General features: G+C 41.4%; 1 protein-coding gene across 3 annotated transcripts in view; it reads left to right on the top strand.

The window, feature by feature from the left end:
• IGSF5 (immunoglobulin superfamily member 5) overlaps window positions 1–24,672 on the top strand; it is a 54,840-nt gene that overhangs the window by 15,962 nt on the left and 14,206 nt on the right. Inside the window, exons 4-6 of one of the 3 annotated variants that reach the window (XM_005894605.2) lie at window positions 3,799–4,098; window positions 19,774–19,911; window positions 23,329–23,353. In XM_005894605.2, the coding sequence (XP_005894667.2) occupies window positions 3,799–4,098; window positions 19,774–19,911; window positions 23,329–23,353 (463 nt within the window). The remainder of the gene's footprint in view (window positions 1–3,798; window positions 4,099–19,773; window positions 19,912–23,328; window positions 23,354–24,672) is intronic. The other 2 variants (XM_070376400.1, XM_005894606.2) reach the window with 2 other exon arrangements.

Here is a 24,672-nt window from a genome sequence, read left to right on the forward strand (position 1 = left end):
CATGAGTTTGAGCAAACCCCAGGAGATGGCGAAGGACAGGGGAGCCTGGTGTGCTGCAGTCCATGGGGTCACAGAGTCAGACACGATAGAGTGACTGACCAACAACAACAAAGTGGATAATGCAAGGGCATAAACAACAGCGGTGCAGTGTAGATGCTGGCCAGTGCAATGAGAGGGAGACAAGGTCAGGTTCAAGTTGTGAAGGGAGATGAGAGACTCAATGAAGTATTCTAGGTTGGCTCCAGGGAGCAGGTTCCATATGAGAGGTGCTTTGAAGGTCTGTAGAAAACAGGCAAAATGGAGAAATACCTCTGGATCAAGGAAACAAGGTCAAAGACATGACTTGCTGTTGCTATGCTTTTGGCATATCAGATTCTTAAATCCATGTGGTTTTATAGCATCTTGCCGGAAGCTATGAATCTATAAAGTCGCCTGAACACTGCAAACGTGCATTTTTTAATGTTGATAATTACTGTGGCCTTTGGTTTTTAACACAGATGGACGAACAAGCATCTAGGGAAGATACAGTCTTCCCCAAGATCGCGTGGAAGGAACCCACAGATTGAGACAGAACTGCATCCATTTATCTTGATTGTAATGATCTGAATGGCACTTCATTCAGTTTACTTCAAAAGACTGTCTTTTTCCTCTTCCCGTGTATCCACAAGAAAAATAAAGAGAGCTTACATAACTGCATGTTGAGTCATCCTAAATCTATGTGGATGTTCTAGCTATCACCTTGTGAAAAGTGTTTCACACCACTGGATGACCTTTGTGAAAGCCCGTGAGTGGGAAAAAGTGGATCACCTATACATACTGAAAAAGAAAATGCTTCAGATTGAGTGTTTCTATTTACTGCCCAATCCACCAATTAATCACACACTGAAATCTAGACCTTAGGTGTTTTGAGGGCCACTAAGACTGGCGTGATTTTGTGATTTTGTAATCACTAAAGCAGCAGTATTCCACTCCAGTTCCTGTCTTCTTAAACATCTCCATCATGAAACAATGAATGAAATGAAAAGAATAAGCACAAACCCCTGCAGCCTGCAGAGGGACAAATCCGTTCCTCTCTCATTATATTTACAGTAATCCTTGAGATAACTAATGTGCTTCACTTACTCTAAGACACTATCCAAGAAAGAAATAATGGGAAATCTAACATTTCAGAGTAAGAAGGGCTTTCAGAGCTGATTCCATTCAGTCTAGTCTGGAAACTCCCCAGCGTCTTCCCATGTTCTTTCAGGGTGGTTTATGAGAATACATGTTTCCACAGTCATACTAAGATGTTATTGCCTTTCTCACGCATTGTCATGAATGTACAGGGAGTTTCCCACTGTACACTGGGAAGGTCTGCATAATTTAGTGGACCGGCATTTTCCAAGTGGCTGATGTATAATACAAAATCATGCAAGGATAAAAGATCCACTCAAAGTGCCAGCTAAAGCAATGAATTCTAATGTAACGGAATAAAAGTTTATTTGTGTGGTTTCAGTTTATAGTGTGTGTGAAAGTCGCTCATTTGTGTACGACCTTTTGCAAGGTCGATGACCCCATGGACTGTAGCCAGCCAAGTTCCTCTGTCCATGGAATTCTCCAGGTCAGAATACTGGAGTGGGTAGCCATTCCCTTCTCCAGGGGGTCTTCCCAACCCAGGGATTGAACCCAGGTCTCCCGCATTGCAGGCAGATTCTTTACCATCGGAGCCACCAGGGAAGCCCTCCACAGAGTAACTAAACTTTAAGAAAACACTACTTGTCAAGTTTTGGTGTAGTATTAAAGAATAGCCATGATTATCTGAAAAACCTCTTTACCACTCCAACCATATATCTGTGTGAAGTTAGATTTTCATGTTTTCTTTATATAATCCAAGAAAGCAATATATGCCAACAGATTGAAGGCAGCCACATGATGTTAAAGAGATTTGCATAAATAGAAAACAATGTCATTTTTCTTACTAATTTATTTTGGGTTAAATATATTTTTCATAAAAATATGTTAATCCATATTAACCAGCAAAAGTGTTAGTTGCTCAGTTGTGTCTGACTATTTGTGACCCCTTGGACTATAGTCCCCTACGCTCCTCTGTCCATGGAATTCTCCAGGCAAGAATGCTAGAATGGTTAGCCATTCCCTTCTCCAGGGGATCTTCCTGACCCAGTGATCAAGCCTGGGGCCTTCTGCATTGCAGGCAGATTCTTTATCTTCTGAGCCATCTGGCAAGTAATGGGTTACTGATGTTATTTTAAAATATGTGTTTGAAAATAAGCAAATATTTAATTCTAATTTCAAATATGGGAAATATAGATAGACCCCACCTAAACCAAAATTCTTTGGCATCCTCAGCGGTTTTTAAGAATATGAAAGGTATTAAAACCAAAATGTTTGGGAACCACTGATCTAAGTTAAAGCCTCTTGCTCACCAGGTAGTAAAAAGAGAGCCTGAGAATTTCAGTGATCTGCCCAAGGTGATAACAATTTTGTGGGAAAGTCAGGATCCAGAACAGATTCTTTGATTCTTAGTCCAGTGTTTTTTCCATTATAAAATGTGAGAGGGAGTTTTAGGTAATTTTAATTTGAATGTTTCAATGTCTATGTAATTCACTAAGGCTGTGTCTTTTCCGGGGCCAATCCTCAGGTTATTTTAGTAATAGTAGCACATACAAGTGCTATTTTCAAATGGGTTATTTGCAGTGTGAGCCCTGGCATATGCAAGGGAGTCTTTACTAAAAACTTTAAAATAATTGATCTAATATATTTTGATACAGGATTTAAGGTAATTATTTCTATGATTAGATTAGATTTGTATCTAATTTGTACCTAGAAAAATATTTTAAGGCAATATCATAGGAAATTATATTTTAAAATGTGTTGTCCCAAAATAAAGAAAAATGAATCAAAGAAGGCCAGGAGAGACTTGCTTCCATCATGAAACTCTGAGATGTGTTCTCTCTACAATGAAAAGAATGTAAAGGTTCTTTCCCTTTTTGCATTGATTCTTAGGGCAGCCCAGGACAAGTTTGCCACTCTGCTGCAGTGATCCTGTAGCCCTCTGTGGTGGGCACATTCATCCCATCTTTCCCATGTAATTTATATTTCCCTGGGTCCTGATTTTTTTTTTTTAAGAAAATGCTTATTGTTTATTGCCTGTGAAATTTAACGAGGATATTTTCAAAAAGTAATAACAATCAGAGAATATTGCTTTAAGACAATTAAACAAACCCTTAAGTGAAAAAATGAAAAAACATGGAAAGATGTGAACTACAGATTTGTTATAGTTAACAACAAAATAAATGATCAGTGAAGGTGAAAGACAAGTCCCTAAAAATTTCCAAGAATTCGGTGAAAGAATACAATTAAATAGAGATATAAATAGATAACCACCTGAAGAATGAGTCCCAGGGTTTCTATATGCATATAATAGGGATTCTAGATAAATGGAATAGAACAGAAAGAGGAAATGCAATCAAAACTAATAGAAAAAAATTACATGTTGAAAGAGAACACGAGTGTTTGAATTAAGTATGCTTCCCAAGTCCCTGGATCCTGATTTTTTATTTATTCATTTTCTCTGGAATCTGTATTTTCTGGTGAGCCACCTCCCCTTCTTCCATGAGCCTGACAGGTGTAAGCTTAATACACAGATCAAACCTGACTTACGGCTTCCGGATACAGACACAGTCAATTTGGGCTGGGGAAGACAGCGCTCATGCAATGTGATCTAAAGGAAAATTTTTGGAAAAATCTGGCTCTGAGAGGCATGATCATTCCCTCGAACATTTCTCTTTTCTCCTTTAGTCATGGGGCAGTTGCTCATTCCTGGAGGCAGCCTTGTAGTCATTGAGGATAAGCCTTGTAATGTGACTTGCCGTGCACTGAACTGGACCCTGCTCCCAGATCTTTCCTGGGAGATAAGGGTTCCCGTGAGCCATTCGAGCTATTATTCCATCCTGGAGCCTGAGGACCTTCAAAGTGCAGTGAGCGTCCTTGCTCTGACACCACAGGGCAATGGCACTGTGACTTGTGTGGCTGAGATGAAGGGGCTGGACGTCCGTGAGTCTGTAACTGTCAATCTCACTGTGGTTCAGCCTCCCTTGGGTAAGTGAAGACTTTTTGCTTCATATAAAGTAAATTATTATTGCATGCTTTACATTTTATGTACTGTGCTGCTTAATCAACGATGCTCAGGAAAATCATATGGTGACCTTGATCTCAGGAAGGGATGGTGATGGAGACAAAGGACTTGTGTCAGCTTCTTGACCCTGTAATTTCACGTTTAAATTCCCTCTTCAAGTGTTTTCTCTCTTTTCTACTTACATTTGGAAATCACTGAGAATCTTGACAGCTACTTAAAAAAGAGCATTAAGTTTTCAGATATAAATTCTTGAATTCAGTGTTTTTCTCTAGCTCTCACCTGTTGTTCCTGTCTGATCCCATCCCCTGCACCAATAGGAAAGGATTCTTCTAACTTTTGAGGAAGGTGTGCATTTTCTCAGGGATTCCTTCCAACCTTAGTGGAATTAGGAGGGATCATTTTTTTTACACAGCAAATCTAGTATATCTGAAAGTACCAGGTCTATGCATTTTTAAAAAAATGTACAAGATGACATCAGATCAGATCAGTCGCTCAGTCGTGTCCAGCTCTTTGCGACCCCATGAATCACAGCATGCCAGGCCTCCCTGTCCATCACCAACTCCTGGAGTTCACTGAGACTCACGTCCATTGAGTCAGTGATGCCATCCAGCCATCTCATCCTCTGTCGTCCCCTTCTCCTCCTGCAAAATTTAGATCCAAAGAGAATCTGCTGTAGGGTCCTTGTTGTTCAGTCACTAAGTCATGTCTGACTCTTTGCAACCCCCTGACCCCATGGACTGCCGCATGCCAGTCTTCCCTGTCCTCGGAGTTTGCTTAAGTACGTGTTCACTGTATTGATAATGCCATCATCAACAGGGTCCTTGGCAAATGCCAGACTCTGACCACACATCTTCATGGGGCCTCTCTGAGCCTGCTTGGGCTCAGAAAGCACAGGGGTCGGGGCTGGAGATTTGCTTTCACACCTACATTTTGGAAAAGTGAAAGGAAAGGAGGCCCAGAGAAGGACTACACTCTGTTCCAGGTCGAATGCTGATGGCACAGAGGGATCCCGAAGCCAGGATGAGTTCTCCCATGTTGCATAACTCTTCCCACTATGAAAATATCTTCACTTAAGATCTTCCAAAGTTTGGAACAAAGTTACAGCCATAGCAAGATTAATAATAACAAAAATAAAAAACAGTATTACATATCACTTATTAAGTAAAGACTATTTTTTTCCAGCTCAGTGTTTTACTTTATTATTTTTTAAAATTTTTATTGGTGTATACTGATTTAAAAAATGTTGTGTTAGTTTCTGCTGTACAGTTAAGTGAATCAGCTATATGTATACACACCAAACAATGTATCTCCTCTTTAAATACACTAGTTTAAGTGGTTCTCAGATATTAACCAAATTAGCCTGCACAGCTTTCTCATGAGTGGATGCTGTTATATTCTCCTGTAAAGATGAGACGACAGGGGAGCATTGTTTGGAACATGTCCATGTTTATAGTAGATGGCAGAGGTGGCCTTGCCAGTGTGTGTCGAATCTGCTTACCTGTCCACTCTGCCCTCCCACTGTGAGCAGCCCTGGAAGGTGTGTGAGTGTCCTGGGGCCATGTAACCTCAGACTGGGTGCTTAAACAACAGGCATGGTTTCTCTCAAAGCTCTGGAGGCTGGGTGTCTGAGATCAAGGTGTGGACAGGGTTGGCTTCTTCTCAGGACCAGTTTGTTCCAGACCTCTCCCCCAGCTGTTACTGAACCAAGGTCACTCTGCTCACTGCACAACAGCCGGATAAATCCAAGAGATGAGATATTGAGGCAAGGAATATGACTTTATTCAGAAAGTCAGCTGACTGAGAAGGTGGCAGACTAATGCCTCAAAATAACCATCTTATTGGGGTTTGGATGCCAGGTTCTTTTACAGAACAGAGATAGGGGGTTGGGTGAGGAAACAAAGTATAAAGAGGCCATTAATCTTGTAAATATCTCCTAGAATGGCAATCCTCAGGCAGGGGATGCATTTATTTCTTTCATCCTGCCACCCACATGTGGACAGGGGCCTGAACAAAGACATTTTGGTTTAACATTCAGGTAGAGGGGCAGGGTTTTCTGAGGCAAGCCACTTTGTATGGGCAGTATCCTTTCAGTGAACAAAAGCAGCAGGAAGCAAAGGTTAAAGAAACAGATCCAAATGAAGCTGTAATTGGTTCTTCCCTGTAACACAGCTTCTGGTGGCTTGCTGGCCATCTGTGGTGTCCCTTGGCTTATGGACACTGCCACTGATCTCTGCCTTCGTCTTCACATGATGTTCTCCCTATGTGTGTGGCTGTGTCCAAACTCCACCCACTTCCTTTTAAAAAAAAAAAAAAAAATAAAGACACCAGTCATATTGGATAAGGGGCCACTCTATCCAGTGATGTTAAGATGACCTCATCTTAACTAAATTCCATCTTCAACAATACTGTTTCCAAACAAGGTCACATTCTGAGGCTCTAGAATATAGGACTTTAACAAATGAATTTTGCATGTGTGCATGCTAAGTCACTTCAGTCCTTTTCAACTCTTTGCAGCCCTTTGAACTGTAGCTCTCTTCTCTGTCCATGGGATTCTCCAGGCGAAAATACTGGAATGGGTTACCATGCCCTCCTCCAGGGGATCTTCCTGACCCAGGGACTGAAACCAGGTCTCTTATGTCTCCTGCATTGGCATGTGGGTTCTTTACCACTAGTGCCACCGGGGAAGCTTGGGGAGAGACAATTCACTGCACAACAGATGATGTCTCTGTGAACCTGTAAAAAGCCATTTAGAGCCTAATGTGTTTGGATCCTGTTACCCTGAACTTTATACTACAGGTGATCATCCCCAGTGTAGTACCAGCACAAGCCCACGCTCTTGATGTTTGGCCCTTTTCTCCAACTCAGACACCCCCAGAGACCAGGCAGACGACAAAAATGAAAGCATGGGTGAATACACGTGTCAGGTAGGAGACAGATTGTAGGGGCTTGTTAGGAATCAGACAGCATGCCCTATCCACACAGAGCAGGTGGACCAGCTCCAGCTGGTGATTGCCAACAGAAATGGGAGCTCAGGACTGCCAGAGCTTTGACCTGCTTCTGTGAATATCTGTCTTTTTGATGGTAAAGATCACAGAGATCTGTGGTTTTTTTTTTTTTTTTAAGTCAGGGTTAACTTATTTCAGCTTATGAGACTCCAAAGAATTTAGTTTATTTCCTACTAAGACTATATATGTATATGAAGAGGAAGCTAGAATTCAAACCTAACTTGCTTTCCTTACTAGTTTGGACAATTAAAAACCTTTAGAAGAGTTGCAAGAATAGTACAAGGAGTACCAATGTATCTTCACTTAGACACAACAGATGTGAACACCTTCTCACGTTTGCTTCTCTCTCTCATCTTTTCTTTCCCTCCCTCCCTCCTTGTCTTCCCCCTCCCTGTCTTCTGTCCATCCTTCCCTCCCTATTTTTACAATTTTTTTTCCTCTCTCTCTTTCCTTCCTTCCTTCCCTTCTTTCCTTCTTTCCCGTTTAAGATTTGCTTGGAGGTTTATGACACTTTACCCCTAAATACCCCAGGATATGTATCATAAGAACAAGGCCATTCTAATTAACTCCAATGTTCTTGCAAGTCAGGAACTTTAACATTGATACAATACTATTATACAATATTCAGTTCATATTCAAATTTCTCCCATTGTCCTTTCTAGATGTTTCTCCCCCCAAGCCAGTATCCAGCTAAAGACCATGTGTTACCTTTGGTTGTCATGTCTTCTTCGGTCTCCTTTAATATCCAGTGGTACTCCCACCTTTTTTGTCTTTTCTAATAAAAACATCTTTGAAGGATCCAGACCTTTATCGCAAGAAGCCCTTCAATATGGATTTGTCTGAGTTTTCCCAACATTCTTGATGAAGGTCAAATATTTTTGCCAAGTTATGAGTAATGTCATGTGGGCGCATGATGCCAGTTTTATTGATTACTGGTAATAAGTTTGATCATCTGATTAAAGCACCATCCCCCAGATTTCTTTATTGTAAAGGTACATTTTAGCTTTTATAATTAATATGTAATCTACAAGTACTGTGTGAATATCTGTTTCTTGACAGTCTTTCACCTAATAATATTTGCATTCATGAATAAGTCATTGCCCAAATCACTTATTTCTTTGGTGGTTGTAAAAGAATGATTTTCTGGTTCCACCATTTTTCTATATTTTTTAGTTGTCATTTTTCTGTAATGGGTTTCTTAGGTGACACAGTGATAAAGAATCTTCCTGCCAGTGCAGGAGACATAAGAGACGGGTTCCATCCCTGAGTTGGGAAGATCCCCTGCAGTAGGAAACAGCAACCCACTCCAGTAATCGTGCCTGGATAATCCTGTGGACAAGGAGCCTGGCAGGCTACAGTCCAGGGAGTCACAAAGAATTGGACGTGACTGAACAAATGAGCACACACATTCTTCTGCAAAGAAGAGACATCGCTGTCTCTTTCTTCCTTTTCTTTCTTCTTCTTCTTCTTTTTTTTTTTTTACAGTTTGGTGTGGACTCATTTTTATCCAATACATTGTAATTTACTCCCATCACTATCCGTTTTGATATTCCAATTTTGACCAGGGGGAATCCTTTCCAGCTGGCTCTGGTGTCCTGACGTGTCCCTCTTAGTTTCTGAGCACTTGGCTCATTAAAATGTTCCAAATTTTCTTTGCATTACCCCTGTTCTGGCCTGGAATTGACCATCTCTCCAAGGAGCCAACCCAGCTTGCTTTCAGGCAGTTTAAATGTGACAAAGTATGGTCCAGGGTTTGAAAGGGAAGATTGAAAAAAAAAGTTCTATTAGCACCAAATGGTACGAAACTGTTCAAACCACACACTTTATTAAGGCAATAATGCAACAAAGAGCTCTGGTCTGACTAATGATGCCTTGGAGAAATGGATCTGGAGATGAGCTTGTCTGCAAAGTTTGTCTTTTTTTTTTAAAACAACTTAAGATCTTTTACTGACAGCCTCAATGTAACAGTTGGAATGTTAAGACACTTACTCGTATAGAGTTGAACATTTCTGTTTTGGGTTTATGTCCCACAGCTTCTTATTACGGACAACATACTCATTACTATGCTGTTCATACAGAGCTTCAAATTCTTCTATATCCTGCCGAAGGTGATCAGGCACTACAAAGGGGCCCGCAGAATTTAAACTGCGTTTGCTGAAGTGACAGTCTCATTGTTTGGTGTGACTGAAGGTGTTCCAGATCCAACTAACATAGGCTTTGAATCTTTTGGCTTCTCAAAGTTTGTCTTTTGTAGGGAAAGGGGAGGGGCATTCACTTTCCCTTGATAGGGTTTAACTCGGCTGAATTCTTCTTAGCCCGGCACCAGTGAAGTGAGCAGCTTAATTATGGCATCTGGAGATCCAACAGCTTCACAGAGGAGAGCGTGATGTGTATATTGCAATGAGTCCCATTTTATTGGACTCATCTGGAGATGGGTAATTTGTTTCTAAATTATTCATCAAGATCGAGAGCAGCTGGTGGCTGGTGGTGTGTTGTGTGTTTTATGCAAGTTTTAGTAGCTGAAGACCTCGTTACCACCTGGGCTAGGGGAGTTGGCTTCTGGAAGCCAAGCCACGTTTATGAAGAGCCGAGAGTGCATGAGGCTGTGCTTGTTCAAGCTTCCTCAGGAATCAGATAAAAGCATCAGTTCTGCCACCCATTTCCTAAAAGTGCAAGGAGTTTGTGTTCATTTGGGGGTAATCCTTTTGAGCCCTTGAGGAAAGTGACATTGACAGCTTAGGAAGCTTGATGAGTTTAAGCCAAAAGGTTGCATGAAGTACTTATTGATTCTATAAAGAAAAGTGTATTGAAAGGCGCATGCTGGTGTCTTTTTAAATTGATTTTCTTGATTATAGAGGTAATACAGACTTTAAGATCGCAGACATAGAGACAGCGAGAAGGTGAAAACCACCCTCACTCCTGCCTTGGGCCAAGCTCCCTCAACCCTCTGTCTGACCGTCTGGGTCATTTTCTCTGCAAACTTACAAGTGTTCAGGCTGTAGACTGAGCAAGTGAAGCCATAGTTTTAGGACACATGATTGCCTTGTAGACTGGTAATTCCTGGTGAGATCTGAGTTCTGTGGGACGTGGTCCTTTTGAGAGCAGACAAGAGTGGTGGGTGTGACCGTCCTTGTTGGAGTTTGGGCACTAGTTGCGTGACATTGGGCGAGTCCTAGTTCTTCGTGGCATAGTTTTCTTGTGGGTAAAATGAGGGGCAGGGAAGAGAATAGGATATGCATTTCCCCTCCTCAGCTGCTTGTTAAGGGAGCTTTAACACTTATGCTGATTCTCAGGCCCCACCCCAGAGTTCTGTCTCAGTCTGTGTAGTCTGGAAGCCAGAATTTATTATTATTATTATTTTAAAAAGCTCCCAAATTACTGAGCAAGCAGGATTAGGAGCTACTGAAATGGAAACTTTCTAAGGCTCAGCCTCCCAGCCCAGCCTCATCAGATGCTACTCTTCACAGCTTGATGCCAGACAGTGTGGACTCAATTCCCAGCTTGCCTTCTTACTCACAGTGTGGCATTAGGCAGGTGACTTAATCTCTCTGAGCCTCAGTTTTCTCATCTGTGAAACAGATAATAATAATCCCTACCGTCTAGAGTGGTTATTGGTATGAGAAGTAAGTGGGTTAAAACACCCGGTGCCTGCACCAGAGCCTACAGGACAGGAGAGTGAGCCACGGCTCTCATTTATTTGTGGCTTCAGTGATGTCCCATGTCCTTTCTGGTCCACATAGGAGCATATTTTGCACATTCTGGTGGTGACATTTTGCAGTCATCCTGCTGGTTTTGAGAAAGTCTATGTGCCCTTTTAAAACTCTGAGCACTTCTGTGAGAGCACCTGGGATCTATTTTCCTTTTCTTCACAGATGGGAAAAGGACAATCTCGGATCTGAGATTAAAGTCACACTGTAAATTCAGTCTTGCAGTCCTTGCGTGCAGGCAGTTATGGGAGGGAATGTAGGGAGGAAGGCAGGTGGTGTTGAACTTGGAGGTAACCTTACTTAGTCACTGTTTGTGGGTAACAGGTAACAGGTATATACCCAGGGATCGAACCTGGGTCTCCTCCATTTCAAGCAGATCCTTTATCACCTGAGCCACCAGAGAGGCCCGTAGTATATCCATCTGTACCTGCAAATCTGCTTTCCATCTTGAATCATTGTGCCCACACCCTTTGCTAAGACACAAATCAGGGACTGGTGTCCACTGAGAGTCCCTAATTCTTATAGGACCTGGGCTGCAACTTTCCAGGCAGGAATTTTCCAGATTAGAGACCCAACGTGGCAGAATAAAGAGTCAGAGACTCTGGGGCTTCCCTGCTCTGAGCACCCTTGGCTAACCTTTAATGGAGCTTTATCCTGAGTGTCTTATTTGCACGATGAAGGGGTTGGGTAATGGATGAGATCATTCCAAGATTGTGTTTTCTGTTCGCTGTCATGATTTTCATTTTATCAATATAGGACTATTGTTTCTCTTTCTTTCAACCCACTGTAAATGTGCTCATTTAAAAATTGTTGTTGTTTAGTTGCTCAGCAGTGTCTGACTCTTTTGAGACCCCAGTGGACTGTAGCTGGCCAGGCTCCTCTGTCCATCCAATTTTCCAGGCAAGAATACTGGGGTGGGTTGCCATTTCCTTCTCCAGGGGTCTTCCTGACCCAGGGATTGAACCGTTCTCTCCTGCATTGGCAGGTGGATTCTTTACCACTGAGTCACCAGGGAAGCCTTGCTCATTTAAAACTTAGCCTCATGCTAAACATAGATACCTGTGATATATATGCATGTGTGTACATATATATATACATACTGTGATATCAATTAAAAGTTATTATTAAAGTAAGGAAGGAGAGCTATGATTAACCTAGACAGCATATTAAAAAGCAGAGACATTACTTTGCCAACAAAGGTCCGTCTAGTCAAGGCTATGGTTTTTCCAGTAGTCATGTATGGATGTGAGAGTTGGACTATAAAGAAAGCTGAGCACTGAAGAATTGATGTTTTTAAACTGTGGTGTTGGAGAAGACTCTTGAGAATCCCTTGGACTGCAAGGAGATCCAACCAGTCCATCCTAAAGGAAATCAGTCCTGAATATTCACTGGAAGGACTGATGCTGAAGCTGAAACTCCAATCCTTTGGCCACCTGATGCAAAGAACTGACTCACTAGAAAAGACCCTGATACTGGGAAAAATTGAAGGCGGGAGAAGAAGGGGCTGACAGAGGATGAGATGGTTGGATGGCATCACTGACTCAATAAACATGACTTTGCAGAAGCTCCAGGAGTTGGTGATGGACAAGGAGGCCTGGTATGCTGCAGTCCATGGGGTCGCAAAGAGTTGGACATGACTGAGTGACTGAACTGAACTGAAGGAAGTTTCCTCTCTGTGGCTCCAATCCTAAATTACATCTGTTTAAAACGCACACCCCATGCTTTTCTTGGGGTTCCCCTGGAGCAGAGAGAGGGCATAAATCTTTCTTAGGTGGGAAACTCTGTGGGAGATTTGACCCCCAGTGTAGCGAGGTCACAGCCAATAGGAAGCAAAAATCTGAGCTGTGTGGTTCCTGATGTAAGTTGCCATGTTGATGAGAGCCTGGGGCTTTTAGGTGAGTGCAGGCATCCCTCTTTTGAAGTTGGTGGTTAAACTAAGGGACACGAGAGGCAGGCAGGGTGCAATATCACCCTCTCTCTTTCTTGGTTCTGTCTCCCATGCCAGTGAGGTGGCCTCCCTTCCTTCAAATAGGCCCTCCCTAGGGTTATCTTGCTGTACAAGATTAGGGGGAAGATTGTCATGCTAAGAAACAGCTGACCCAAGTTGGCATGCTGAGAGTTTTTTCCAGCAGCAAAGGAAACGCCCCGATAGAGCGTTTGAGTAAGTCAACAGTGTGTTGACTTTTCCAGTAAGGATTTCATGCCTTTCTCTTGAATCTTGAACCAGACCCACCTACGCTGGCTCCCTTCTTATAAAAGCTTCTATTTTTTTCAAACTTCAGTTTGTAAAAAGAGTTCATCAGACCGAATTTAAGATGAGCACTGCAATCTGGAACACACGCGCTGGACCTCACAGTGTTTGGCACTTTGACCCGTGCCTCTTGAGTTTCTGAACAGCCTGGTGGGCTGAGAATTGTTACTAACACGTGAGCCCCAGGCTAAAGGGAGCATAGACACACGGTGACCATGAAATTTGATTGTTCTATTGACATGGAACCCGAAGCTCTCTAAGTCACAAGGCTTCTGAAGAGTGGACAGAGTGTGAATATCCTAAAGCAGTTCTGGGTTTAATAATTTTGTCATCATATCAGTGGGAGGGAGAATATAGGGGTTCCCTGGAATGTGGCAGTTTGCTTGGGCAGTATTTATATCTTGACTGCACTCAGGGATTCTCAAAGTGTGGATCACCAACCACCTGCCTCAGAATCACCTGGGGTACCCCTGACTTGGCATCGAGGGAGCTGGCTCTGAATCCATGAGCACAGCAAGCATTTCAGGTGATGCTTGGGAGTCTGCTTTCTGTGGAGCAAGGGGATGAGTCATGTTACTCTCTGCTTGTGACTGATGTTAAGGGACTGGCTTGTTTTTTGACCATATACTGTATTTTATCTCATTTTTATTTTTTTAAGTTGAAGTGTAGATGATTTACAATGCTGTGTTAGTTTCAGGTATACAGCACAGTGATCCAGGTATATATTCTTTTACAGATTATCTTCCCTAAATCATTATAAAATATTGAGTATAGTTTCCTGTGCTATACTGTAGGTCCTTGTTGTTTATCTATTTAAATATAGATATACCCATTTGAATGCAGAATAGCAAGGAGAGATAAGAAAGTCTTCCTCAGTGGTGCAGTGCAAAGAAATAGAGGAAAACAATGGAATGGGAAAGACTAGAGATCTCTTCAAGAAAACTAGAGATACCAAGGGAACATTTCATGCAAAGAGGGGTTCAATACAAGACAGAAGTGGTATGGACCTAACAGAAGCAGAAGATATTAAGAAGAGATGGCAAGAATACACAGAAGAACTATACATAAAAGATCTTCACTACCCCAATAATTACGATGATGTGATCACTCACCAAGAACCAGACATCCTGAAATGTGAAGTGAAGTGGGCCTTAGGAAGCATCACTATGAACAAAGCTAGTGGAGGTGATGGAATTCCAGTTGAGCTATTTTAAATCCTGAAAGATGATGCTGTGAAAGTGCTGCACTCAATATACCAGCAAATTTGGAAAACTCAGCAGTGGCCACAGGACTGGAAAAGGTCAGTTATCATTCCAATCCCAAAGAAAGGCAATGCCAAAGAATGCTCAAACTACTGCACAACTGCACTCATCTCACACGCTGGTAAAGTAATGCTCAAAATTCTGCAAGCCAAGCTTCAACAATACATGAACCATGAACTTTCAGATGTTCAAGCTGGTTTTAGAAAAGGCAGAGGAACCAGAGACCAAATTGGTCCAGCATCCACTGGATCATGGAAAAAGCAAGAGAGTTCCAGAAAAACATCTATTTCTTCTTTATTGACTATGCCAAAGCCTTTGACTGTGTGGATCACAACAAACTGGAAAATTCTGAAAGAGGTGGGAATACCAGACCACCTGACCTGCCTCTTGAGAAATCTGCATACAGGTCAGGAAGCAACAGTTAGAACTGGACATGGAACAACAGACTGGTACCAAATAGGAAAAGGAGTACGTCAAGGCTGTCACCCTGCTTATTTAACTTCTATGCAGAGTACATCATGAGAAACGTTGGGCTGGAAGAAGCACAAGCTGGAATCAAGATTGACAGGAGAAATATCAGTAACCTCAGATATGCAGATGACACCACCCTTATGGCAGAAAGTGAAGAAGAACTAAAGAGCCTCTTGATGAAAGTGAAAGAGGAGAGTGAAAAGTTGGCTTAAAACTCAATATTCAGAAAACTAAGATCATGGCATCCAGTCCCATCACTTCATGACAAATAGATGGGGAAACAGTAGAAACAGTTTCAGATTATTTTTTGGGGCTCCAAAATCATTGTAGATGGTGATTGCATCCATGAAACTAAAAGACGCTTGCTCTTTGGAAGGAAAGTTATGACCAACCTAGATAGCATATTCAAAAGCAGAGACATTACTTTGCCAACAAAGGTCCGTCTAGTCAAGGCTATGGTTTTTCCAGTGGTCATGTATGGATGTGAGAGTTGGACTATAAAGAGAGCTGAGCACCGAAGAATTGATGCTTTTGAACTGTGGTGTTGGAGAAGACTCTTGAGAGTCCCTTGGACTACAAGGAGATCCAACCAGTCCATCCTAAAGGAGATCAGTCCTGAATATTCATTGGAAGGACTGATATTGAAACTGAAACTCCAATACTTTGGCCACCTGATCTGAAGAGCTGACTCATTTGAAAAGATGCTGATTCTGGGAAAGATTGAAGGCAGGAGGAAAAGGGGATGACAGAGGTTGAGATGGCTAGATGGCATCACCAACTTAATGGGCATGAGTTTGAGTAAACTCCGAGAGTTGGTGATGGACAGGGAAGTCTGGCATGCTGCCGTCCATGGGATTGCAAAAAGTCGACATGACTGAGTGACTGAACTGACTGACTGATCTGTTAATCTGAAACTCCCAATTTAAGGACTGACTTGTTTTAAAGCTCCATTTATGGGGCTAGGGAGGATGATATGGGGAGTGATAATTCTGTTACCTCCCCCTTCATTTTTTTGGGGGGGTAAATCTCTTTTTACCTCTATCTGTCCTAGCTTACCTCAGAAGAATGGTGGCTGATGTGGAGATACATATTAGTTTTGACTTTTCTAAAGTCCTGTAATCCTTGTCCAAGCATCTCAATATGAGGAGAAAGGTGAGTCCCAGTTCTGGCTCAGCTGCAGCTGACAGTGTAGTGTACAGATTTCTCTTCTCCATGCAGAGTCAGAAGGAAACAGTCTCTTCATCTATCCATCCATCGATTGATTCATTGGTTCAACATGCCCAATTTTAATATGCCTGTTGCCTGGGGTATAAGCAGAATAAGACGCAGTCTTTGTGGGAACAATTTAGTTTAGATAGAAGGAGAAGTATAGGAAGAATGGACCTTATAGTGGCCAGTTTCACAGACATTTAAGGTGGCATTGAATATGAGATGTTTAAAAAAGAAAGAAATATAAAAAGGCCATCATAGGTAATGCAGAGAAGCTTTGCATGAAGGACAAATGGAAAATATCTTTTTATATTATATAGTTCTTCAAAATTCAGAGTTCTCTGGATTTCAGCGCTTGTTTTGAGATAAGTCTGTGGATTATTCTGCAGTGGGATCATTGCTCATCCAGAGGTCAGCACCCAGAGGTCAACACCAAAGTATTGCTGCTGCTGGTGCTAAGTTGCTTCAGTCATGTCCAACTCTGTGCGACCCTAGAGACGGCAGCCCACCAGGCTCCCCCGTCCCTGGGATTCTCCAGGCAAGAACACTGGAGTGGGTTGCCATTTCCTTCTCCAATGCATGAAAGTGAAAAGTGAAAGTGAAGTTGCTCAGTCGTGTCCAACTCCTAGCAACCCCATGGACTATAGCCCACCAGGTTCCTCCATCCATGGGATGCTCCAGGCAAGAGTACTGGAGTGGGTTGCCATTGCCTTCTCATCAAAGCATTAGTGATCATCTATAACCATTCATGCAACTTATTCTGAGCCTTTAACTTTTAAACTATGATTTCAAGGAAAACTCTAAGTAAGAAAATCCAAGAGACATTTTTCAGCTATAGTCTCTGGTTCCAAAGTGTGGGGAGACCATTGATTTACAAGCAAATCCTATTTTTCTTCATAGAAAGTCTCTTGTTTTAATATTTTTCTAATGACTGATATCTAATAAAATAGCACACATTTACACTGAGATGCTACCCAAGCACCCAGAGTTGAGTGACAGACTTTCTTGAAAAGCAATTCACATTTAAACAGATCAACTTAAACATGTTGTTATAAAGTTGTTTTTTAAATTTATGTTTAATTAGAGGATAATTGCTTTACAATATTGTGTTGGTTTCTGCCATATATCAACATGAATCAGTCATAGGCATACAAATGTCCCCTCCCTTTTGAACCTCCTTCCCACTTCCCATCCTGTCCCACCCCTCTAGGTTGTTACAGAGCATGGAGTTTGAGCTCCCTGTGTCATACAGCAAATTCCCACCCACTATCTATTTTACATATGGTAATTTTTAAAAATTTTGTTTCCATGCTACTCTTTCAATTTGTCCCACCTCTCCTTCCCCCACTATGTCCATAAATCTGTTCTCTATGTCTGCGTGTCCATTGCTGCCCTGCAAATAGATTGACCAGTACCATCTTTCTAGATTCCATATATATGTACTAGTATATGATATTTGTTTTTCTCTCTCTGACTTACTTCTGTAATAGACTATAGGTTCACCCACCTCATAGAGCTGACTCAGATGTTTTACTTTTTATGGCTGAGTAATATTCCATTGAATGTATGTACCACAGCTGCTTTATCCATTCATCTGTCGATGGACATCTAGGTTGCTTCCATGTTCTAGCTATTGTAAATAGTGCTGCAATGAATATTGGGGTACATGTGTCTTTTTCAATTATAGTTTTCTCAGGGTATATGTCCAGAAGTGGGATTGTTGGGTCATATGGTAGTTTTATTCCTAGTTTTTAAAGGAATCTCCATACTGTTCTCCATAATGGCTGGTCAATTTACATTCCCACCAACAGTGCAAGAGGGTTCCCTTTTTTCCACACCCTCTCTTATTGTTTGTAGATTTTTTGATGCTGGCCATTTTGACCAATGTGAGGTGATACCTCATTGTAGTTTTGATTTGCATTTCTGTAATAATGAGCAACGTTGAACGTCTTTTCATGCATTTATTAGCCATCAGGGAAAGATTGGGAAGGTGGTGTGATCCCACTGGACTCTCCCTGATGAAGGTGAGGTTCTTTATTTGGGCTAACTGAGCCCTGAAATGTGCTGGTATGACTGGTGCTGAGTATGTAATTGTATATAATTGTATGTAATTTAAATTAGATTAAATTTCAATTTAGACAACCATACCACATGTATTGGAAAGTGCCCACTAGGGCATGGCCATGAAAGATCAAAATGGCTTTTCTTCTCTCTTTCTTTCTCTCCCCAGCTCTCCTTTTTGTTTTGATTGCACTTTTTAAAATTATCTAGACATTTCTAGAATAATTACAAATTTTCTTACTACTTCTGGCTTGCTTAATTAGCACAATGTAGTTTGCATGATCATGATTTCAGAACCCTATTTAAAGCTGTGTACATCAAAACTCTTTCTAAGGAACATGACTTTGCCATGAACAACTTGGAAATCACATCATCATTGTCATTACTTTCTGGGGGGAAGCACCTTTACAATGTTATAGTACTGCTGGATACATTAATGTAAATAAAATAACAGCAACTCCAAGAGTTTACCGGTTGTTTCCATTCCTGAAAATAAATCGGTGATGAGGCATGACTTGAAACACTGAATAGGTCAGTCCAGTTCAGTCACTCAGTCGTGTCCGACTGTTTTCGACCCCATGGACTGCAGCACACCAGGCTTCCCTGTCAATCACCAACTCCCAGAGCTTGCTCAAACTCATGTCCATTGAGTCGGTGATACCATCCAACCATCTCATCTTCTGTCGTCTCTTTCTCCTCCTGCCTTCAGTCTTTCCCAGCATCAGGGTCTTTTCCAATGAGTCAGTTCTTCACATCAGGTGGTATATGGTTTATCACAGGGCATTTTGATTATATTTCCCTGTACTATATAGTAAACCTTATTGTCTATTCATTCTATATGTAATAGTCTGTATCCACTATTCCCAAACTCCTAATTCATCCCTCCTCCACCCCCTTTCCCCTTTGGTAACTGTAAGTTTGTGTTTGAAGCTGTCAGTCTGTTCCCATTTTGTAAATATGTTCAGTTGTGTTGTAGTTGAGATTTCACATACAAGTGATATCATATGATATTTGTCTTTCTCTCTCTGGCTTACTTCACTTCGTATGATAATCTCTAAGTCCACCCATGCTGCTGCCAGTGGCATTATTTCGGTTTTTTTTTGTGTGTGTGTGGTTGACTAGTACTCCATTGTGTACCACATCTTCTTTACCCATTCATCTGTTGATAGACATTTAGCTTTCTTCCAGTCTTAGCTATTGTGGATAGTGCTGCTGTGAACAAAGGGGTGCCTGTTGCTTTTCAAATTAGAGTTTTGATCCAGCAATCCTACTCCTGGGCATGTATCTGGTCAATAAGCATTTCTTGAGTAAGTAAATGATATCAGAGCATGGAAACCACTGTTCCAACCTTAGGGAGTGGCACAGCCTAGCTTATCCACCTCTCAGGAATGTTAGAGGCATTGACCAGAGAATGTTTGGACTGTGTTACTAGGCAGGTATTTATTAGTAGCAGTAAATGGATGAGAAAGTAATGGAAGATACTGTAGAACATTGAATATTTAATCACACTGAAGGGAACTTGGCCTTTGACATCTGGCTGTAGCAGATCCAATAGTTACAATATTGTCGGAAAATGTATTCTAATTTATGGTGTGGCAGATTCAGTGATTACATACCCTTGACAATGGCAAGCATCACTAAAATATATTTTTTTCTCCTTTCTACCTTATAGACAGTATTGATAAACCAGGTACATCATTGCCTACCTGGGCCATAGTTCTACTTGCTGTGTCATTGTCATTGCTTTTGATCCTGATCATTGTTCTGATTATAATATTCTGCTGCTGTGTCTCCAGGACAGAGAAAGAAGGTAATTTACTTTTGTTCACATAGATTTGTATGTGTTTTTAAATTTTTGGTACAAGGATTTGTAGTTCATTAGCTCATCTGCTCTTTCAAAAGATACATTGGCTTTTAGAGTCCTTGAAAGGAAATGCATGAAATTAGTAGAGAAGGAAAGGACTTTCTCATGGAAGGAAGCCTGAGCCAACCCCTCAAAGAAGACAGATCTTCACACCCTGAGAAGGTTAAGAGATGGTTGTGTGTTTATTTGCAAGGCGTGTGTGCTCAGTCATGTCCGACTCTTTGAGACCCCATGGACTGCAGCCTGCCAGGTCCCCGTGTCCATGGAATTTTCTAGGCAAGACTGGAGTGGGTTGCCATTTCCTACTTCATTATTTGCAAGGATATAAGGCTATTTTGATGTGTCATTCAGATGCTATGCCTTTTTTTCTTTCTAAAATAATATCTACCTATCTGAGCACATCAAAAGATTATTTTCTAGTTTGTAGGATTCTGACTCTCCTTTTCTAGGTGAATATCAATGCAGTGATAGAAAGAAAAACATGGTCTTTTGTTAACAAAAATAGTACAAATAAAATTAATAAATATAAGTACACATCTTCTAAATGAAGTCTTTTGAGATACTCCAAGATATGTGAAGGCAGTGGCCTTGTCTGGGGGCAGGCTCAACCTCAGGGTGAGTTTATCAGTGTTAGGGTGGGAGTAAGTTCATGGTTTTGGAAACCACAGGCACTTTGTTGTATGGACTCAGGACTACCCAAGGGATACCTCAAGGTGCCACTCAGGACTACCCAAGTGTTGAGTGTGTGTCCGTCTTTGTCTTTCTTTCTCTCCTAAAACCTCCATCTACTCTTATTTGAATTTTTTTTCTTAAAGTCAGAGTTTTGATGTTTGGCTACATGTCAGTTTAATTGTACTTTTAATTTTACTAGCACTATATGATTTGATGAGCACTTTCTGCATGTCTGCCAGGCACCATGTTATCTACCTCTTTTACTTGGACTAGCTCTCTTAGTGCGATATTTCACGTGACGTGCATTGTCCTGCCTAACTGGGCTACTTGCCTAGACTTAGCTCCTGTTGGGTTTAGTTTGTCCTTGGAGAATTACCTCTGTGCTATACCTCTATTCAGACTTCTGTGGTGGCTCAGTCACCTGCCAATGCAGGAGACACGGGTTCGATCCCTGGGTTCGGAAGATCCCCTGGAGAAAGAAATGGCAACCCACTCCAGTATTCTTGCCTGGAGAATTCCATGGACAGAGGACCTGGCAGGCTACCGTCTATGGGGTTGCAAAAGAGTTGGACTTAGCAACTAAACAACAACATACTTTTATTCTCCAAGAAACAGAAATGAAAAGTAGTGAACCCCTGTTGACCCATATTTGATGGAAATTTGTTTTTCCTTGGGAGTTATCCTGTATGTCACAGATCCATTATTAACCCCACTGAATTTTAATGAAAACTATGGATAACAAATTTTAATTCAAAACAGACAAGGATTGCTTGTTGCCTTCAGATGATTATTTTTGACATTAGCTATTGTGGTATGGTTGAAGAACATTCTGGTTATTTGGACTTCTGAATCTCCTAGGCTTTTGTCTGCTCCACACCAGCCTAATAAGAAGGTCTGGTCCACATGGGTTGTGCACCCAGAGATCCTCTGATTCTTAGCTTCCTCATTTACAAAATGAGGATAAGTCCTATCCTAGAGATTGGTTGTTGCTGTTGTTGTTGCTAAGTCATGTCTGATTTTTTGTGACCTCATGGACTGTAGCCCACCAGGCTCCTCTGTCCGTGGGATTTCCCAGACAAAAATACTGGAGTAAGTTGCCATTTCTTCCTCCAGGGGATTTTCCCGACCCAGGGATCAAACTCACGTCTCTCTCTTTACAGGTAGATTCTTTACCATTGAACCATCATGGAAGCCCAGAGATTGGTTAGGAGAATTAAAGAAATTAACATAATAAAAGTTTATGTGATCTGTCCTAGAGTTTATCTTTTATTTATCTCTGAAAAGCTGATTCACAATGGACACTACACTTCACCTTGACATAAACGTAGAGGATCCAGCAAAGTCTTGGACTTCCACATGATAATTATTTCCATGCTTAAAACTGTTAAAATTCCAGGATTTTAAAAAGTATTTTCAGGAAACTTCCCTGATGGTCCAGTGGTTAAGACTCCATGCTCCCAATGCAGGTGGCACAGGTTCAATCCCTGCTTGGGGAACTAAGATCTTCATGCCACATGGTGTGGCCAAAAAAATAAGTAAATAAAAACAAAAAAGTTATTTCCTGGTGCTCCACTTTTTTGGTGCCTGAAGAATTCTCAGTGCTCTTCCTGGTTTCTGGGGACTGACTGAGGATGGCTGGGGACCCCACTCAGCATGGCCTGGAGGCTTTGGGAATCCATGCTTCTAGAGCAGTGGGACCAGGGGTCCCTGTCCTTCAGACTGAACCTGACTGGAACACAACATCCTCTATCACCACGGGGAGACCAATCTCTTCCTTTCAACTCAAATAAGATTCCTTCTGAGGTTCAATTTGAGGTGTCAATCAGTAATGTTGTTAGAACTGAAAATAAGTGAGAACATTATCCAAAAAACAAGGAAAATGAATATTTTTTGGATCGCGATAAAGCAAGATGCATAGGGGCAGTAGACAGGAAGGTGAAGATGCAAAGCACACTGGTTTTAGAGCCAGGTGGGCTGGGTCTATTGTGGGGGCTGTGCTGCTCCCCATGTTGAAATGCTAGATTACTTCCAGCCCAAGAATCCATTGACTAAAAACACTAGCATTGTAACAAGAGCTTTTGAGGGGTGGGCAGAACTGTGTGAATTGATACTATTGGTACATATTAACTGAAAACGTATTTTAGAATGAAGAACTATAATGCTTAAGCAATATAATTTCTTATCTGTTAAAAACATAGTTACCCTTGTGCAATAGTATCTAGTTTGTTAAAAATATGATAATGCTAACACTTACCTCTTGGATTGTTGTAACGATTAAATGAAATAACACCTTGCATAGCACTGGCATGCTGTCTGGACAGGTAAGCACTGAATGATCGACAGCAGAGACTGGGAACACAGAGTCCTCATGGTGAACTAATGCAGTCTCTATAACCTCAGGAATCAGATTCAGTACTCACTAAGTACATACTCGGCCCCTACTGTATTTCAGGTACCCAAGTATCATAAATATATCTATTTATGATAGTGAACAGTGAATTCTACTTTCCTTATGTTTGAAGTCATTTGGTAGTTCACTGTCAGGGTACTAAATACCTGTTGGATCACAAACACTCAGTAATGTGAATGTTTAAAATGAGGGGCCTATAAAAATTGATGTGATTTTATTTTCAGAATAACTACCCTGATTTTGCTAATGTAATTTTGTTCCTTTTATTTCTATTTTTGCAGAATCCAGTTATCAGAGTCAAATAAGGTAAGTCTGAGATCACAATTTTCTGAAAATAAAAACAAATGAAAATCAACCAACACACACAGCTCTGGGATTTTAGGACTATATTACTCAAAATAAGGCACTAAATGTGGACAACTCTGAAAAACATGTATGCCAATCACCAACTCATAGGGCGATATTAACTGTAGAATAAAATAGGTGGGTTCCTACTGCCTGTGTTTGACTTACTCACTTAGGAAAATGGAGTAGATTTTTACTTGGTGTCTGGCATTCGCCACTCTTTCCACAAGAGGACACTCTGTACCATGACTGGTGCCCTCTTGCTTTAAGTCATGGCTAGGGTTCTGAGGTGTTCTTGCCTGGAGAATCCCAGGGACGGGGGAGCCTGGTGGGCTGCAGTCCATGGGGTCGCACAGAGTTGGACACGACTGAAGCGACTTAGCAGCAGCAGCAGGGATCTGAGGACCATTTTAAGAATCAGGCAGAGGTCCTACTGGAACTTCCAGGGCAGTGGAGACAGAGAGACCAGCTGGGTTGCTTAAGGCAATGAAGCTGACTAGGCAGACAGGTTAGGAGTGTTCACTGCTCACCCCCCCGGGGGAGGGATGGAAACATTCCTGCCTTTCTCACAGCTGTCCATATATAGCTGCAAGCATTTTTAAGATAACTACATCAAGGACTTATAATAACCAGTTTAAATGTCTGCAATATTTACATAATTATAAATGCAGTCAAGGGAGGGATTTCTAGACAGTGGTGGTTTTGTTGGGAGTGTTAAAACCACATCCAGCTTTCAGTATCTTATTAGACAATTTTAATACGTGTAATGCTACAATTTAAAATATCTTCTGGCTACATGTGATGAAGGAAGTTGTATGTAATCATCATTAGCTCATGAATGGACATCCTTTCAGGTAAATATTTGCACATACCCTTGCTTATTTCCCTTGCTTGATAATCAATTCTTAGTGGTAAAGCATAAATATTTTAAAATCTTTGGATATCTACTGCCAAACTTCCTTCCCCTGGGAAGCTGTACCAATTTTTGCTTTATTTCAGAGGCAGACTTTTTCTATGAAGGGCCATAGTAAATCTCTTTGGTTTTGTGGGCCACATGCTTTCTGTCACAGCTACTCAACTCTGTTGCTCTAACAGGAAAGCAGCCATAGACAATATGGAAGCAGACGAGTTCCAATAAAATTCCATTTATAGAAACAGATGGGGGCCCAGATTTGGTCTGTGGGTCACAGCTGGCCAATCCTGCTTTATTTAGTCACTGGTTTCTGAGAGTTGAGTATCAACCATGTGGGGATTGGCGTTAATGGACCTGTCATGATAAA

This window comes from Bos mutus, chromosome 1 (assembly GCF_027580195.1).
Source record: "Bos mutus isolate GX-2022 chromosome 1, NWIPB_WYAK_1.1, whole genome shotgun sequence".
NCBI classification, from domain to species: Eukaryota; Metazoa; Chordata; class Mammalia; order Artiodactyla; family Bovidae; genus Bos; species Bos mutus.